Here is a 20,454-nt window from a genome sequence, read left to right on the forward strand (position 1 = left end):
CTGATTAAAATTAAAGAAAAAATTAAGCTATAGATAAATAGATACTTAGGTAAATGATATGTTATAATCTAATACATTTTCATTTCTTTCAAATACTTTACACTTCATAATAAGAGATTCTAATCCAGAGAACCTTTTTGTATATAATATCTAAAGACATGCTCTCAGTATGCTGTTGAAAGGCAATTAAACAGAAAATGTCAAAGGCTTTTACATAAGACTGTACTTACTGGTAGATTGTTTATCTATAATAACATAAATCCCATCCACTATTCATTTTATTAAAAAAAAAGAATTTTTTTTTAACATGAGAATTCCTGCACCCAATCATGCCCAAGTTTTTATTTTAAGTCTTTTATTTTGGGGGAGAGATGAATAAAGTTCAGTTTTTCTATCTGCTTCACTCGGGAGCATCAGGGAAGGGCAGAGCACATGCCCTACAGTAACAGATCCAGTTGGCAGAGTAGAAAAGCCACTGAAATTGTTATTTTAGGAAATAATTTGTTATGAACTTTAACAACAATAAAACCAAGTGGAAATACATTTATAAGTAGCTACATTTTTTAAAAATAATTTCCATAAATAAGTATCCTATAAGTGGTTTTCTCCTATTTCCTTCCTTTTCCATTGCCTTTGTTCTAGTCACTCCCATATTTGAATTTGCAATACAATTTTTCTTTTATATAATCATAGTGGGTGTGTTTACTGTTCTTCTGGTGCAGTTTTCTTCACATCTTTTAATATGATTTTCCACATTTCTTTGTATTCTTTATATTTTATCATTCCTAGTTGTATTATAGTATTTAGTTCTTTTAAAGTCAATTACATTCTAATAATTTATGCAGCCATTTCCTTGTCTACTGAACTCTAAAGTTGCTTCTAGATCATTTCCCAAATATTGATACTAAAGTTGTTTCTCCAATTACAAATAATGCTGAGAGACATATATTATTAAGAAATAAAATAAAAATTGTAGCAGCTCAAGTAATATATAATGATTAATTTTGCATTGTGATTGAAATTAAAGTAGTAATTTTCCTATACTTAAGCAGATTTGAAATTTTTTTCCTTTAGTACATCTGATTGCAGGCTTACTGGTATGTCCATTTCCATAGATTTGGGTGGATCAGGGGTAATCTCTCCCCTGCCCTTCAAGTCATAGCAACTCCAAAGAAGGAAGAATTATAGGCTGAAGCCTATATGTATGTATGATATGTCATAGTAACCTGAGGAAACTGTGAAGGTGATCCTTGTTCACATAGAAGCAGCACTAGCTTAAGTAAGAGCCTATGACTTTTTCATTATTATAATAATAATCACTGGCATTTATATAATTCTGTAAGGTTTGAAAGGAGCTTTACCTATAATGTATCACTAGATCCTCACAACAGCCCTAAGTAAATGCTATATTTCTTCCCTCTAGATGAGGAAACATGCAGACAGAGGTATAGTTATTTGCCCAGGTTCCCACAAGTAGCAAGTCTCTGAGGTCAGGTCTTCCTCATTCCAAGATCATTTTACCTCCAGGTTGCCATCCCTATGTTTAACAAGTGAGTTCCTGTGGCTAAGTTAATACTGAAATTCAAACAGAGATAGAGTTGTTTGATTTAAAAATACTGTTGCCCTCATCTTTGTTGCCTTTCCCCACCTAAACCATTGCCCATAAGAGCTAATCCATAAATATCTGCATAATTAAATTGACAGCAAATATGTAAATAGGACATTGTGAATAAATTTGATTATTTAATTGCTCTGATGAATAAAATGATTCCTGCTTGGTGTTCAGTTGGTAACATAAGCATATACTTACAAAAAAGACAAAGTATGAATTTGGTCCCCTTTCTAAATTTTTTTTGAACCATGGCTTTACAAGTTCAATTCAGTTTAGCAAGTATTAAGTGCTTATTGTTTTAAGTAGCATTTTTTTATCCTATATACCAAAGTAGGCTTTATTAACTGCAAATTAATCAGAAAGTAGCAGTTTCCTTTCCCTGACCTCAGTTTAGCTGAGACAAGGAGTCACAAATTCACTGAATCTCAGCCTTAAAAGAGATTTCAGATTTCATCTAGTCTAGTAACTCTGTTTTTGTATCATGATTCCTTTTGGCAGTCTAGTAAAATTTATAGTCCCCTTCTCAATAATATAACTAAATGCATAAATAAAACACATAAGATTACAAATGAAACCAATTATAATGAAATATAATTATAAATATTTTTTAAAGTTCACAGACCCTGTGTTGAGAGCCTGTAATCTCATCCAACCTGTACTTGACCAAGAATCCCTTCAATACCTATTCGAGTCACCCAGCCTCCAATTAAAAAACAACAACAACAACAACAATAACAAAAATCATCGCTGAAAAATCCATAAAGAAATACATTTGGTTTCATGCAACTCTAATTAGTAAGTTTTTCCTTATATTAAACCAGAATCTAACTCTTAGAAAATTATATTGATTGCCCCTTGTCGGTCTTCTATATCTGGGTAAAAAAAATCCTTTTTTCAATATGACAATTCTGAAATATGTGAAAACAGCTGTCATGTCTCTCCATAAATTTCTTCTTCCTAAGGTAAACTGGCCCAGTTTGGGAGGGCTCCTCAAATGTCTTTTCCATCCTCTTCCTCCCACACTATGAATATGGGAATTCTCCAAGGCTCTATCATAGGTTTCTTTCCCTTAACTCTCTCCTTTTATGTGCTCATCTGTTTCCATAGTTTTAATCATCATCTCTGGTTAGCTAGTTGTTCCCCACACACAACATTCCATCTCTGTTCTTCACCCCTTTGCACAACTAGTCCCAAATCCCTTCTCCCTCTGGTTTAGAGAATCTCTAAGCCTTCCTTGAAAGTAAACTCAGGTGCCACCTTCAACGAGATTTATCCCCTCTCACATTACTTTGAAATTACCCCCACATTACTTTGTAAATACTTAGTATTTACATTCTTATTATCTGCTAAAACTTTCTAGTAGAAAATAAGCTCCTTGCAAGCCGAGACTATTCTGTTTTTTCTCTTTCTATCCCCAGTCACAAACACAATCTCATCCATACAATAAGAGATCAATAAATGATTGTTGAATTGAATTTTATGACATGTTTCCAGACCTTCCCACTTTACATTCCTTTAGACACATTCCACTTTCACAGTCCTTTCAAAAGCTCATGATGGAATGTAGTAATCCAGATGTAGTTTGATGAGAATAAAATATAATATCATGTCCTTTATTTTGAACACCATTTTTTGTGTCATGTCAAATTGTTGGCTCATTGTGAACTGAGGGGTCTACTAAACCCCCGCCCCCCCCCCCCAGGTCTTTGTCACATATTCTAGGCCATAGCTATAAGTAAGTGATTTGATGAATCCTAGGGTAAAATTTTTAGATTTATCTCTATTAGTGTTAATATAATGAGACTTGACCCAATAGTCTACCTTATTGAAATGACTTTGGATCCTGATTCTATCATCCCTTCCAGCTTCATATATTGCCTTGCCACTGGATTCAGTGATCCTGGAGAAGAAAGTGAGCTCTGCTTCATTTGAGTCCAATTCACAAGCAAATCAAAGCAAGATATCACCCAGTGGTGTCATTAATCCTCTTTGAGAACAAAATAACAACATAAAAATATCCCTGCAAATCTTACTAGCAGGAAGCTATGCCATCATTTAAATTATTGATAAAAAATATTGAATAGAACAGGGCCAAAGAGAGATCCCTGTAGTCTTTCATTAAAGACCTACTTTCAGTTAATCCACTGACTCATGTTGATCCCATTATTTTTTTTTTTGTTTTGTTTTAATTTAATCATTTGGGGCAGCTAGGTGGTGCAGTGGATAGAGTACCAGCCCCAAAGTCAGAAAGACCTGAGTTTAAATCAGACCTCAGACACTTAACACTTCCCAGCTGTGTGATCCTGGGCAAGTCACTTAACCCCAATTGCCTCAACAACAACAACAACAACAACAACAACAACAACAAAAATTAATCATTCTACTAAATCTGAGTTTATCAAAAATACTATCATCTAGTCCACAATTGAAATCATAAGACAATTTATTGATTCCACCCCCCAAAAAAAATTTCAGGAGAATTTATCATCAGTATTACCTCCAATTTGGTTGTGCTTTAAAAAAAGAAAAAAAAAAAAAAGGCAGGAAAGAAATTTAATCTGTTAAATTTTAATGATAGTTGGGTAATTTTGCCCAAAAAATGGAAGTGATATTTAATAATCACTTGTAGAATCTACTTCCTTCCATTTAAAAAAAAATCAGGACATTCTTTGCCCTTTGCAAATAATATAGTACTTTCTCATTCTCGATTTTTCATAGATCAATAGTGGCTACTCAACAATTAAATCTACCAATATCAGGACCTTTAGATCTAGTTTTCGTTCAACTGAGTTCCCTCTTACCAATCGTTACAAAATCTTAGAGATTTCTACTCTCTTTTGATAATTTTTGTCTTTGGCATGCAATAGCTGGCTTTCACTCGTCTGATAACTATACTTAGAAAACCAAGTCAATCTTTTGTATTTATTCTCCATTACTCATTTTTGTATCTTCTGTCTATATCTTTTTAAAATACAAAAAGGTCGGTTAGCTTCCTAGGGAGTGACTTCAATCTAATGTACATAGTTCTCCTTTTCCCCTTCTCATTGGAACCATTCTTTCTTTAGAATTTCATTCCTGAGAACTTCCTGTCCCTCTTGAACCTACTTACCTTATAGAATTTTTAGGTCATTGGTTCCTATCTTTTCTCTCAATCTCTTTTAGTCCATTTTCCCCAAATGGAGTTTGCACCAGAATACCCTAATTTTCCCTCTCTATCATGAATTCTAAGATGTAATGAGCACTTGTCCCTCCACCCTCAAAATGCTTTTACTTGAGCAACTTGTTTCTCCCTGTTAGTCAGAATCAGGTCAAAAATAGGAGCCTTCCTTTTAGCTCCCAAGAGAGCCTGGAAGTTAAGAGGATACAAGGTATCTTATAACAGTCAGAAACTTTCTAGGGAATTCATTGGTATAATTGCAAAGGAAGTCCCTGGACAAGGATTTTGGCTCTAAGCAACAAATAAACTTGGATATTAGCAGCAGCAAATTAAACAGCTGAGAAGAGAGAGCCAAAGGTTTAAAGCTATTAAGAAAAGACGCTCAGGGTTAAAAAACATCACTAGCAAAACTTAGCGTTTCTTTAAATCTTATTCTATCTTTTGTATATCTATTTTATTTTAAATATTGCTATTGTTTCCTTCTTAAATAAATAGATCTGTTTTTGAAAAAGTAATTAACTGTAAAAAATGTATCTTGCTCAATTCAGGTTTTTAGGGGTATATCTAAAAATATTACTTCTTGCCTGGTGGCCAAATACTCTAATAGCAGTTTAAATATCAGATAGATATCATGAGTGCTAGATTTGGACATCTAAATGCATATAGTGATTAAAGTGGCATAAATACTGTGGGGAAACCATGGTAGGATAAGGTTGAAGAGGTAAGAAGTGGGAATTATTTAATTATGAGAGACAAAAGTGAGACTCTCTTGTTGTTTTTACCATTTTCCTTCCTCCCATTGATTACCCATGTACTAGACATGATGGCATTTCCTGAAAAGCTCTGGTGTTGATGACAAACTAATTTGACCACCAATTTTTTTTTTTTAAACTATATATATGGTACGCTGCAAACTACAAATTAAAGCTGAATGGAATGTCAACTCATCTGGCATAGTCCCTTATTTTATAGTTGAGGAAATAAAATCCCAGAAAGATGGTGGTAAGAGTCACATAAAGTTACCCAGCTGGTTAGTAGAAGTGTCAAGACAAGAACTCCCAAGTTACAGTTCAACATTCTTTCTTTTCACATGACACATTAGGCCATTATTGTTCTAAGAGACTTTTAAGTGCCATGCAGTTGTTATTATATACAGCCTTCTCTAATCTACCTCTCACCCTGCCTCTGTCTCCCTCCATCCTCCTCTTCTCTCTCTCTCTGTCTCTCTGTCTCTCTGTCTCTCTCTCTCTCTCTCTCTCTCTCTCTCTCTCTCTCTCTCTCTCTCTCTCTCTCTCTCTCTCTCTCTCTCTCTCTCTCTCTCTTTTCTCTCTCTGTCTCTCTGTCTCTGTCTCTGTCTCTCTCTGTCTCTCTGTCTCTCTCTCTCTCTTCTCTCTCTCTCTGTCTCTCTGTCTCTGTCTCTTCTCTCTCTCTCTTCTTCTTCTTCTTCTTCTTCTTCTCTCTCTCTCTCTCTCTCTCTCTCTCTCTCTCTCTCTCTCTCTCTCTCTCTCTCTCTCTCTCTCTCTCTGTCACACACACATAAAAAACACACAAACATACAAACACACATTCCATCACCATCATCACCACCACCAACAAAGACCTTGGAGAAAAAGACACACTTTAATTTACAGAGGTTTTGAAAAGTGAACTGCTTTCTGAAAGGTGTGAATTTGCTAGATGGCAGTGTCATCACACCACATGAGAAACATACAGGATCCTCACCGTATGTGAAAAAATGCACATATTTTCATTTTCCTTACATAACATTCATTTTAATGCTATTCCCAGTTCTTTCACTACATGTGAGCATTTGGTTGTTTTTCTGTCTTTAGTCTCTTCAAAGCCAAGGCTGAATTACACATTCTGCTCCACTGCTGAAGTGGGAATTGTAGCCAGACACTGCACAGGGTTCTGAGTCTTACATAATGACAGTGCAAACAGAGGCATAATTTTAAGTAGGATTCAGGAGTTTACATTAACTTCAGGTAGGTTCCAGTTTCTGTGACTCTCTTTGGAACATAACTTCATTCTCCTCTTTGAAATGTCCTTCCAATTTCAGCATAAACTATTTTCCATTGCTTATTCCCTGGCAGTGATAAAGGTTTTCTTTATTTCCCTCCTGAGGTTCTGAGGCCCCCTTGAATGAAACTGCTTCAAATTGGGAGCAGCCTACTGAGTTCACAGAACAAACATCCTTTCAATGTAGATTTTTGAAATAATTTCAAAGTACAAGAACTCATTTTATTAATTAAATATGTTGCAGCTGATGTCCTCCATATCTTAAGTAACATTTTTTCTGTCATATTATAAATTCTTTAACAGTTAATTCCAAACTGGGTTTTCTTACCCTAATTTAGAACATTAAGATAGTAGTTACATTGTAAAAACATGCTATGACCCATATAAACATCTGGTTATTTCATTTGCATGTGGATATCTTCATCAGGAAAAGAGTTAGATTTTTCACTATATTGCAGTAGGTCCGAAAACACTCTTGGCAAAAAATGCTTCCTGAAAAAATTCAGATCCAAATACATTTGTCTTTTTGTGCTATCCAAAAGTCTCAGTTTTTATGGATTTGACTTGAAGCCATATATGAAAGGTGAAAGAATATTTTCAAATACAGAATTTCTGTTCAAATGGATTTATATCCAGATGGCCTACATTTCCAATAAAGACCCAGCATATCAGTCCTTAGAGAGAACTTTTTTTTCTGTATATATCTTTTCATTTTAAAGTTCAGCTGTTAATGATTAGTGAAACTGTAACTTTTCACACTGAAACATGACTGAGAGAATTTTGGTCAAATATACCAGAATGGAAAATGTCAAGGAAAAAAGAATCTTTTCATGAAAATCATGAGTCACTAACATCATAGGGTTTTATGTTTTACTTTGCAAAAATGTTAATCTATAGTGATAGATTTACTATTCTTCAACAAAACAATTATTCTGAATAAACACTTCTTCAGAAATCTGCTAAATATTACAGATATTTTGCTGAATAGCAGGCTATTCTTCTCCAAAATGGAACCAGCTATAGTTTTCTCCTAGGACCACAATTTAAGCTGGTAGTCTTGGAAACCCCTTCTGCACAAATAAAAATACCTCTTATAAAAACAGTCAAATTTGGTATAAAGCACAAACTGCCCTTCTCATTACTATATTCTTTTTTTCACTATAAATAACTGGCAATGCTACTTCTCAAAGTATCTTTAAATCTCCCTTTAATTATCTTTGACCTTTCCATATAATGGCAGTTTATAAATGGCTGTATAATAGGCCAGGCAAAGTTGCTCCAAAATGTTCATATATTAACACATATAATTAGCAGTGCATTAATTAATTACCTCACTTCTGGTATCTTGTATTATCTCCAAGCAATAAAGTCTTGCTTTTGGCTTTCAGTAATCATGCAGTGTTCAAGTATAGAATTGTAGTTGAGCCCAAAAATCTAAACTATCTTTTGAAGTAAATTCAGAGCTTGCCCCAACTAAAATGCTCAAAAACCAAAAAATTCAGACAGTTGCTGGTATAGACTGCAAGTGAAGATTAAAGGGGGAAAAATAGAGAGTCATTGAAACATTTGGCATGGTAAAACAGGCAGAGATGAGTTTGGGGCAGGAGAACACATACTAATAGAAAATATTAATGAGGAGCACAGAAAAGAGAATAAGGGAAATAGATGGGTGGGGAAGAGATAAGTATTACTTCTAAAAAAACCCATGCAATTTAGTGTTGTTGTTATTGTTTAATCCTATTTTATTTTAAGGAGGCAGGGCAGCAGTAGGGTTTGTGGCTTTCTCTTAGTGCTAGAAAGAAGGGCTGTACAATTTTGTGTTCCCAAGGAAGCTAGGAAGGAAGGAAATTTTCTTCACCTGACCCTGGAACACCCCTCTTCCTTACCAGCTGGACTTCACTCCTCTTGCATTTAATCCTATCTGTGGCACACTTCCTGTTGTATATGTAGAACAGAGAAGGGGAGAGGAAGAACTTCCTATTCTCAATTTCCACTGAATTCTTTCAATTTTAACTACTCTGCACAACCTCACAGACACCCTGTATATTCTATTCTTTTTAAGCCCTTACACTAGGTGTTTTTTTTTTTTTTTTTTCCTAAAATAAACTCTTTTCATGCTGTTTGCTCAGCTATGGAGGTGGGGGTAGGGCAGGATAGAGGAGCAATTTTAGGAACACAAGGTGAAAAGAATCTTTTAACAGTAGTGGGCTCCATTCATAAAGCAGCCATTCCTAGAACCACTTAACCTGAGTTTCATTATCAACAATATTTTGAGATATCTGAGGTTCTCACATCTCAGGTATGACCTATAATCAGAATAATAACTAGGAATTCTGGCATCTAGAGCAAATTAAGTTGAGCCGGGGTTAAATAAGTTTTAAGTATAATCACTTCTATGCATGTTTAAGGCAAATTAGAGACTGATGGCATGAAAGTTGAGGAGATTGATGTACTGGAAGTTTTTGAGAAAGTCAAGAAGCAGGGTAGAGAATGAGACACTAAACTTATGGGGGGGAAATGATGAGTGAGCATAGCAGTAAGGATCTAAATGAGAAAAAATAAACTTTAAAGGAGAGTGGCAGTGTAATGGTCTGCATGTAGCAAGGGATTATTAATAGAGTTAGCATCTACAGAGTAAGTGAGCTCCTCTTCATGGTCCTCTGCCTGCCTTAGCAAGGATATCAAAATTGAGCATCAGATAGAAGGATTCTGAAAAGAGTTCTTACTTAGATCTGTAAACACAAAGAAACTGAATCTCAGAATGGTTAATTGATAAAAGTCATAAAGGTAGTACTTGAAAGATATTTAGGGTTTCCATTTTTGAATTGTTATTTTTTCACTAAATTAAAAACATAGGAAGGTTCACAGAGGACTCAGCAGAAATAAGAGATCAAAAAGAATAATGACTATAGGAAAGGAAGGCTTTAGGTCCCTGTGGAAGTCAGCAAAAGGTACCTTTGCTTCTCATTCACCATCCAGGAGTTCCCTTGTGATTCAGTCCACAGGATAAGCAGCTGGGTGGGAAGATAGGGATGTTTACCCTTCTGAAAGGAAAGAAGCATAAGAGCTCTAGGGCACAGACAGAGTGGTGACAGCTTGGGTTTCAATGAGGGAACATATAACTGATGCTGGAAGGAATGAGGGACAAGAAGCAAGCTCCCATGTGTCCCCTGAGATACTAGCATAGTCCTAATGGCCTTGTTTTAGTTCTGACTCTATGTATAATTAGTTAATAAGGTATAGTTTAGCTGCCTGACTATAACAGTTTTGAAAAGACCATGTTTGGAAGCTATCCATTAGAAGATTTCCTCCATTCATTTCTCTTTGTTGTTTTGTGCTTTGGATTCAGAGAGTTGTTGACCTTTTCCCAGTGATTAAATGAAACAGTAAGAGAGTTCTTGCTGAACTTGATATTAGGGGCAATCAATCACTTTGTAAAAGAAGTCATTTGATTTCTCTGGATCTTTGAAATAAGTATCATTATTTAGAAAAATATGGGTATTTCTGGAATAATCTGAATTTTACTGCTTAAAGAACAGTGCAGGATTCCTGAAAAAGACACTTAATGTAAAGAGAGCTTTTGTTTTTATAATGGAACTTTGGCTAAAGGAAATCCTTGAATTCTGATTTGTCTGGATCAACTTCAAAATCACTTCATTTGTTAATTGTAGTCATCTTAGAATCTAATTAAAGGGCTAGTTGCTTAGAAGGTGGTAGGGATAGAGAAGTCAAATGGACAGATTTAATCCCCACAAATTAGTTAATTAACAAGGGTGGAAGAACTCTTCTAACAGACTGAATTCATAGCTCTAGCTAGCTTCTTTATTTATATATGCCATTGACCACTGGGAGCACAGTGGCAACTAGTTGAGAGAAGATGGATAGATTAGTTCACACCACACATCAGATTTCTAAGTATATTCCTATTATAAATAGGGAAGTGTTGTAGAAAGAGTACTAGATTTGACATTAAGAGGATCTGGATTTGAATCACATCTTTGCAAAAACAAAACTTCTCCCTTTGGTTGAATGTAAGAAGAAACTTCCTTAGTAATTCAAGTTATTTAAAACTTAACTCAGTTAAGCAGTGACTAAATGACAATTTCTCAGAATTTTATGAAGATGACAAAATGAGAGGACTAGATAACCCTAGAACTCCTTTCAGCTCTGATTCTATGATCCCTAGGGAATTTAAGTAATTCAAAGTCTCTCTGCTTCAACTTCTTTATGTATTAAATGAAGAGGGTGGGGCAACGGGTTCAGAAAACATTGACTAGCTGTGGTGACCCTGGGCAAGTCACTTAACCCTAATTGCCACCCCCTCCCAATTAAAATAAAAAATAAATGAAGGGAGTTGGTTTAGATGACCTCTAAGGCACATTTAAGTTCCAAGTCCTGTGATAAATTCTATTGTTGGTAAATCCGTAGTTTTCTTTATATACAAAGGACTACACCTATTTTTATCATTTTTTTAAAGACTGAAGGCATCTCTTCATTAAGCTATTTATGAAAGTCCTTCCCAATTCTTCCCTGTCTACACTTGAAAAGAAGAATTAATGTTCCAATGCAACATATCTCCATTCCTGCTATTCCCATTTTCTCTAACTTTTAACTCAAATGATTAGTGTTCAGTAGCCCTATTTAAATAGATCAAATAATAAAAACATTCAAGCAATTATAGGAATAAAATTAATTACTTGTTTCCCTCAGTGAATACCTGCTATAGGCAGGCATACTTGCATGAAAACTAAGCTATGGTTTAGACAGAGTGCCTAAATGAATGGTTTCTTACATCACTGTGATTTAAAATAACAGAATGCTGCCATTTTGAAATAAGTTGATAGTAGTCACTCCTTTGGATCATAGCTGATTGAGTTTCAGAATCATCTGACTTGCTGCTCATAATGTAGCCACTGAACTTTCTGGAGTATTTTTGCCTCTGGCATAATAAGGCTAATACCATATTGATGACCTGAATAATTCATACATATGTGAGGACTTAAAGATTAATAGTTAAGCTGATCCTTTGATAACTCATCCAATACTATTGCTCCCTTGCTGTATGGCATTAATTTGTTTAAGTGTTTCACTTTTTTTTTTTTTTCAATTTGAATCCACATTACTTAATAAAGAATTAGAGTAAATTGCTCATTTTAGTAAGTGACCAGTGGACATTTTAACAATTTAACCAAGAAGTCGCTGATTCTTATAAATGTTATATTTATTATCTCTATCTTTTATGGAAATAATAGTAGCAATTACTTCAGATGATTGTTATGAATACCAAATGAGATAATACATGTAAAGTGCTTTGCAAACTTCAAAGTGCTGTGTAAATGTTAACTATTATTGTATATTAGATTCTATAGTAGGTTGTCATTAATTCATGATCTGATAACAGGTATGACTTTATTTTTAATGTTCTTAAATCATGTGCAGTGTCTGTCTCATTTGTGTTCTCTTTTCTGCAGAAAAGGGAACTCAAAGTAATGCTTTCAGTTCAGCATTTTGGTTGACCCAACAATTTGATAAATACAAAATATCCAGTACTTGGAGTCTTATTTTTTCAGTCATGGTTTTCTATCACTGAAAAAAAGGTGTATTTGAGAGAATAGTATGTCTCGGGTGTAATAATGAATAAATCTTCCTTGTTGAATTTTACTTCCTTCATAGAATAGTTAGAATTTCTCAGAAAAGTTGTGAATTTGACTGGCTATTAATTGTCTAGGAAAGTATATTAGGTAATAGATGAGGTAGCCCACACACAATTATCAGCGTGCCCCAATGTGGAAGAAGTTAGTTAACTCTGGTACAAGTACTGAAAAGGGCCAGATCCTTGCAGTGGCTCAGCCACCACACCCTGTGCAGTGCTCAGAGTAGCCACCATTTTCTTCTATCCAATACTACTGCCTCTGGCTCCTGATTTTTGCTTTGCATTTTGTTCCCATGCTCTGTGCTGGATTGGAAAAGCTGTCTTTTTGTCTGTCTTCACTAGCATTCTAGAATGACAAGGGGTGCAATGAGTATCATAGAACTACTGTCACCACTGATCAAACATACTCTGCCCCCTACAATAGCCCACTTCAGATGAACATAATAAACCATTTCTTGGTAGAAAGGACAAAGCGCCACACAGGAAATAAAAATTAAATGCTCCTTTTTGCTTTAAGAGCACTGGGTACATTGGGAAAAGTATACGTAAGGTATCCATAAAATAAAACTTCCTTCTGCAGTAATTTCTATCCATAAAATAAAACTTCCTTCTGCAATAATTTCTAGATCTACAAAATGGGACAAATAAAGTTAGACTATAAAGATCACATGAAAATAACCTTGAAAGTTTTAAGAGCTGCTAAGAAGCACTTTTAAAAAAATACTCAATGCGGATAGTTAAAACTGACAGGTATAATACTCTAGATATGAAAGGACTGAATTTTGAATTGCTACTTATTTGAAAAGGGGCCACAAAGAAATCCTTGATTGTTCAGTTGAAAGATTATAATACCTAGATAGAACTTTAGCTAAGGGTATATATGTCATTAGATAAACCATTTTCAGGATATCCAGATTGCTTTTGTGGTTTAGATTTAATTAATCACATTTGAGAATATGCAAAAAAATATATATTTTTAAAAATTCTATAAGGCTCTTTTAAAAGTATATGCACTGTTAGGATTTGGGGTAATGTTACTTGTTATTTATTTAATAAATATTATATACGATTTAAAAAATGATGATTTGTAAAACAGATTCCAACTCCAAAGATATACTTATTTCTGAGAAATGTGTGTATCTCTGGACTGAGCTAAGGAATTTAGAGTGTGTTATGATGTATTGGTCACAAAATTACAAAATATATACAACAATTGCTTAATTAAGTAATTTATTGTGTTAGAGAAGTAAATATTAAATATATGTATAATATAGGGCAAAATAAAAGCACTAGGAAAATATTTAAAAAGGAAAAAAAACAACAAAATGCCCACTTAATACTTCTAAAAGTCTAGTACAAGATAAAGTATGAATTTCTATTTGTTCTTAAAACTTGACAATCTAATTGAATGAAGGAGGACTTTCTAAAATTATGAGCTAAAGATATAATTTTTATTAGAAAAAGCTTTTGGATCCCTCCATTTTTTTTTTTTTTTAAGGCCCATCCTTTTGCTTTAAACTTGTGCTTTGGCAATAAGAACTAAATGCAATATTCTGTGGTTAATCCAGTTTTGTTAATATTAGAGTTGGAAAGAACATAAGACCATTTAATCAAAACTCTTAATTGCATAGATAAGGAAACCCAGAGTCAGAAAGTTTCAGTGACTTGGCCAGAGTCACAGAGTAGTTAAGGAAGACTTTATTCTCCCTTTGAACATTGGGGTAAGCATTGCCATGTCTTATAAAAATCTGAAAAAGTAATCATAGGATTGTGACTTTTATGAGACCTTAAAGATTACCTATTCCCACCCTGTCATTTTTTTTTCTTTTCTTTTTTGGCAAGGCAATTGGGATAAAATGATTTGCCTAGGGTCGAACAGCAATTAAGTATTAAGTATCTGAGGTTAGATTTGAACTCAGATCCTCCTGACTTTAGGAGTGGTGCTTTATCCACTGCACCGTCTAGCTGCCTTACCCCTGTTCTTTTTAGATGGCAAGGTAGAAAATAAATAAATGAGCAAATGAATGGATGAATAAATAAATAACATATAAAGTGACTTGTCAAGATAACACAAACAGAAAGAAGTAAAGCCAAGAGCTGAATACATGAATTTGTACTCCAAATCCAATAATAATTCAACTATAACACTTGTATTTCTCAAATCTACAGGAGTTAAGAATTAGATAGCTCTTCACTAATTATATCTCCCCTATAGTTTAAACTTAGAAATTTTCTTTCATATCAACAAACATCAGACTTTATCACTTCCAAACTCTTAATTAATTTTTTCTTAAATTTTCAGAAGAATCCAGATTCAAAATGTAATTTTAAAGAATTTTTAAAATTACTTCCCAAAACAAACTTTTAAAAAAATAAAAAAAACTTTATCTATTCCCTAACTTGAGCTTCCAGATATTCAAAACTGTTAGAATTGAGCTTAACAACTAAAAGATGAATTTTAAAAATTAAAAAAGTGACCAATAAGAAAAACAAAGATTACATGTTTTTAAAGGGAAGGAAAAAAATTCCTTTTTTTTATTAGAAGTGGTCAAACTTCTCTGATAATCTATTATTTTAAATTTAAAACAGAGCTCGGATAGTTTTAATCTTTTTTTTTTTTTTTTTTTTTTTAAGAAAGATGGTAGATTCATAGGTGGTATGCTCAGCTTCAATGTTTGCGGTAAATTTTTGGAATAGATTACCAAAAGAATGGTATATTAATATTCTGAAAAGAGAAGTGATATAATCAGTGATATCAAGCATGTTTTCAGAAAGAACAGTTTTCACAAATTATCTATATTTCCATTTTTATTAGGAAAAGTGTTAAGGTCATTTTGAATCCTGTCTGATATTTGCAATATGCAAATTAATGGATCAAGAGAGTATCAGAGATGTACCTAGATTAAAAAAAAAAAAAAAGACAAACAATTGACACATTTTCTTCATTCCATTCTTAAGAAAAAGATGGAGAAATGTAGGTTAGATGATAATGGTTATATGTATTGGTTAAATGGACTAAGACCAAAATGAAGGAAAATCTCTGCTGGAGTGTTCCTGGTATCTACCCTTGGCCCTATTTGGTTCATTATGTTTATCAATAACTTGGATAAAGGCACAGGAAGGTATACTTATCAAATTTGTAGATGACAAATGTTAATTAGAAACTTAGAATCTAAGAAGAGAACAATGGCTGGAAAAGATGGAGTGAATCTAATAAAATTAAACTTAATAGTAATGTATATATAATATTCTGAACTTCAACTCAAATAACCAATTTCATGTCTAGATTATAGTTTCTGACTTTTAATAGGCTACAGAATTTAAGTCCACAGAACCATATAAAAATAACTAATATTTATTTATCATTTTAAAGTTTGCAAAATGCTTTACATAATTTATTTCATTTGATTCTAGAAAACATCTGTTTGAGGAAGGTGTTTTTGCAGATGGGAACACTGAACTTAAGAGAAGTTATTTGACAAGGGTCACAGAGTATCGAAGGCCAGATTCAAAACTAGGTCCTCCTGACCCTTGGTCCAGCAGTTTTTCCCAAGATGCTATTCTAGTTTGCCCTAATAAGATATACTATCTCAAAATAAGAGAGGTGATAGTTTAATCATATTCTACCCTGGTCATGCTTCCTCTAGAAAACTCTTCCACACCAAGTACCATATTTTAGGAAGAGTTCTATGAAAATTATAGTGTGTCCAGAGGAGGATAACCAACAAGATGAAGGGACTAAACATCAAGTCACAAATCTGACTTAATTATGGAGGAACTTAATTATGCTTTCTTGTTGTTCAGTCATTTTTTCAGTTATGTCTGACTCTTCATGACCCCATTTGGGGTCTTCTGGCAAAGATACTGGAGTGCCTTGCCCTTATCTTTTCCAGTGTGATTAACCTAAAGAATAGATGATCTGGACAGGGGAGTGAAGAGATTATAACTTTTCTTCAAGCATTTGACATTCTTATCATGTGGAATAACTAGACTTCTTTTGTTTGGCTACAGAATACAATTAAGAGCCAGGGGTAGAAGTACTGAGTCCTAGCTTGATTTGAGGGAAAACTTTCCTAACCCTTAAGCAGTCTAAAAGTGGAAAGGATTTCCCTCCGAGGTATTCCATTCTCCTTGAGTAGAGATTTCCAAGTGGTGACTAGATGGCCACTTGATAATGATTTGACTGATGAGATTCTTGGTCATGTATAGATGTTTCTTCCAACACAGATTCCATGACAGGGCAACATAATAAACATATTTTACATAAAAAAACACAAACTTTTCCAAAGAAAAAATTATTGTTCTATTTTAACCAAGATTAGGAAAATGAAAAGAATAAGTCACATTTTTGTTGCACTCAGAAGTTTACAAAGTGCTTTCTTTCTTAACATGTGAAGTCAATAGCAGAAGCATACTTACCTTCATTCTGCAGATAAGAAAATTGAGGCTCAAATAGGAACTATATGCTCTGGGTTATAAATCCAACAAGTGTCAGGGCCAGGGCCAGATTTTAATAAATCCTAAATTTAAATCCAGAAATTTTTACCATGACTGTGCCCCAGGTTAAGTAAACATAATATATAGCAATCCAGACTTTCAATTTAGGCAATTTAGATGGTTATTATTCATTTTTTAAAAGAATATTTTATTATACAAGTATTCACCATAGCATAACTTTACATAGCATACTTTCAAAGAGCATTTAAAGTATGATCCAATTTCAACTTTTCAAGATGACTGCTATATAAATTAAGATTCTCCTATACCCATAAAACATTAATTTATTCTGAGTAGGATATTATGTACAACGCTTTGACATTATAATGCTTTAACATTATAATAATTTAATAAGTATTACTTGGTGGCTATCTTTGCATATAAATTTAAAAGTTTAACTGTTACTGTAAGGCAGATTTATAAATTGAGACCTATCATTTGTCTGATGAATCAAGGTCAAATACATTAAGAAGATGGCACATCATCCATCTACTTCTTGGCAGGAGGGACCAGAATTATTAGGTGTCTCTTTGAGTGGAATGACTGGTATTTCCTAAAACTTTAAAAATTTTCATCATGGAACTTTAGAGTTGTAGGGGACTTCCTAATCTAATTTCTATCTATAGCCCCAAACTGTAATAATGCCAAGAGATGTTCATTCAGCCTCTACTTAAATATCTTTCTAAAGCAGCAAAGTCAAAGTCCATAAAGAAGCCCACTTCCAACAGCTCTCACTGTAAGGAAGATAGATGTTTCTTTCACTGTGCCAAAATCTCTCTACCTATAACTTCTGCCTGTGCAATGGCTTGCTTTTTCCCTTCCTTGGCCAAGTAGAACAACTCTACTCTCTTCCATGTGGCAATTTTTGTGATATTTAAAAACTATTATATCTAAAGATTTCCTCCCTCATCCCATCAAGTTTTTTTTTTTCTTTCAAATATCTTCAAGAGCTTTTAAGTAACATTTTCATAATAATAGTTTTCAGTGCTCTTACCATCAGCCTCCTCCTGATTCACTCTAGCCTCTTCAGTCCAAAAGTTGCAAATGATAATACCCTATAGGAGGTGTGACAAGAGAAGGGTTCCTTTGTCTAAATACAATACTTCTATTCAAAATGACGGTTACTTTTGACCACCACATCACATTGCTGCTTCCTACAGAGCTCGAAGTCTATAGAATTTTCAGGTCTTCTCCATATGAATTGCTTTCAAATTATTGCTCCTCCCTTATCCCCCTCTGCTCAGTACCCATTTTGTGTTTCTGGAGTTGAATGTTTTTGTTTTAATTCTTTCATTTTGTTATTTTGAATCTTCCCTTCCAGCTGGTCAGGATCCTTTTAAATCCTGATTCTGCCATATAATATGTTAGCTAATTATTCATTTTGTATCATTTGCAAATATAATTCCTTTTATATATTAATTTAAAACATATAAAAATGATAAATAAAATAGAGCTAAGAACAGAACCTCAGAACCTGCCCCACTAATCAACATTGTTTGAGTCTAGTCAGTCAGATGGTTTAAGCCCTACCAATGTTGTATTTATTGTCACACAGGTATTATGAATACCATTCTGAAATCCAGACATACTATGTATAAGCCTATCCCTGATAAGCTATCCATGTTTATATATACACACACAAAATCCTCCCTTCCCAGCTATCAATTTTATGAAAAGTTATAGATCAACCACAGCCTCTTGAACCTCCTTCTCTTTTGGAGGCACAGGCCATGAGATTCTACTTATTTTCTCCCTCTGAACACTTATAATTATTGCATAAAGACTATTCATCAAATTATATCCTGTTTTACTTTTATCTACTAGGAATTCTAAAAGGGAAGGGTAACAACTTCCCAACATTGTTTTCACTTTACCCATTAGCTCTTCATTATTGATCAAAATGATTACCCTTCTTTGATTTCCTCATCTTCTGAAAGATAAAACCACTTATGAGTTTGTTTGGCTAACTTGTTTTTGGAAGAGGAAGACCTTCAGAAATTAGCTAGATGAATTGTCATGAAGCAGACCTCCTAAATTTTTCAGACAATTCTCAAATTCCATCAGTCTCTACTACTTTTACCCATGGGCATTTGTTGAATTGTCAACTTATCTTCACAATTAAGCAGAAATTTTCCAAAGGCATAGAGAATTATTCTGAAATTATTATATAAAATATTTGTCATTGCATCCCAACCATAGGTTATGAGTTAGGATCTTACAATTACAAATAATTTTATTACAATATTAAATAATTACAAGAATTGTCTCGGGAATTGCTCCCATCCATTCCTGTGACTGGGGAAGAGATATAGTTTATATAATCAGAGCACAGAAGGAAAATTTCTCTGTAGTTATGAAGACAACCTCTCCAAGAGGTTAACAGGAACAATTTCATGCTTATAAAAAATAGCCCATGTAGACAAGTAGACCAAGGAAGAGTGTCACAAGTTCTATGACTTGTTTTGAAAATGACAAACTCATAGGTGTAAATGTTGTGTCTTTGAGTGTCTTGATTACCAAAAAGGACACCACCCTCAATGAACATAGTAAACTAAAAATGAATCCTTTTGCAAAAATTTTCCCTGGTGGGGTTGGAGGGAGAATGGGGAGAACTTAGATTTCAAACTATCAGGGGGCATGGGGATTGAGGGGGAGAGTTGAACTCTTTTCACACATGTATAAAGTATTATTTCAAGCAGCCAATTGTCCAGACGGGTATATGCTAGTAAAAGCCTGCCACAAACTAAATGCAAAGCACAAAATTAAACAGGGGACAGAAGGAAGATTGGCAATGCTTCACAAGGCTAGAATGGGGAAAGGGGGGGGATCAGGAGGAATACTTGTTGAGACCCAGATGTGGAAATCTTTCTCAAGTTACAAAAGTGTCCAACATGTATCTTGGGCTTTTGCTCAGCACTGAGAAATAGATATACAATTAACAATACAGAATTAACAAATGGTTCTCTGTATGGAGACAGTAACTGCTGCTTCCATGTCAGAGACAAGTAACAGTTAAGAGTTCAATAGTCCAGGAGGTTGTATTTTTATTTCACCATACATATGATTCAGAGAGCATAACCTGGGGCCTGGAGCAAGAGCTGCATGGATGAGTATAGTAAATGCTTTGTACATAAGTGCAATGCTGACTTAAGAGTCTAATTAAAGGTGGGTGGACTTGCAAATTTCTTTGTTAAACTCACTACCCAAAAGTTATTTTAGATCCTTTGAGTAACTGCATACTTTGTGATGGATTTCTTTTAGAGTACATGCTGAAAATATCTTTGTTGTGATCTGCCCATTGCTATGCTTTCTGCAGAATGCTTTTTCTCCAGGTGTATCAGGAATTTTTTTTTATTATTATTATAGCTCACATTTTATCCTTCTTGGCCTTTTCTTTTCATCAAATAGGCCTGACTATAAATACATTTTAAAAGGAAAATACATTTTCAAGAAACACATTGTATGACAAAATATTTATCTCATAGGCATTATAAAGAGGCTCTTAGGATTTTAAAA

At 34.0% G+C, this 20,454-nt stretch overlaps 1 protein-coding gene across 11 annotated transcripts in view; it reads left to right on the top strand.

Annotated features, from left to right (window-relative positions):
- MBNL2 (muscleblind like splicing regulator 2) overlaps window positions 1-20,454 on the top strand; it is a 172,457-nt gene that overhangs the window by 147,678 nt on the left and 4,325 nt on the right. For 5 of the 11 annotated variants that reach the window (XM_074299378.1, XM_074299377.1, XM_074299379.1 and 2 more), the window contains one exon: window positions 2,226-2,407. The exons of the other annotated variants lie outside the window; for them this stretch is intronic. In XM_074299378.1, the coding sequence (XP_074155479.1) occupies window positions 2,226-2,363 (138 nt within the window). In that variant the 3' untranslated portion in view covers window positions 2,364-2,407. The remainder of the gene's footprint in view (window positions 1-2,225; window positions 2,408-20,454) is intronic. 11 annotated transcript variants of the gene reach the window in all.

The sequence above is a fragment of the Sminthopsis crassicaudata genome, chromosome 3, assembly GCF_048593235.1.
Source record: "Sminthopsis crassicaudata isolate SCR6 chromosome 3, ASM4859323v1, whole genome shotgun sequence".
Taxonomy (NCBI): Eukaryota; Metazoa; Chordata; class Mammalia; order Dasyuromorphia; family Dasyuridae; genus Sminthopsis; species Sminthopsis crassicaudata.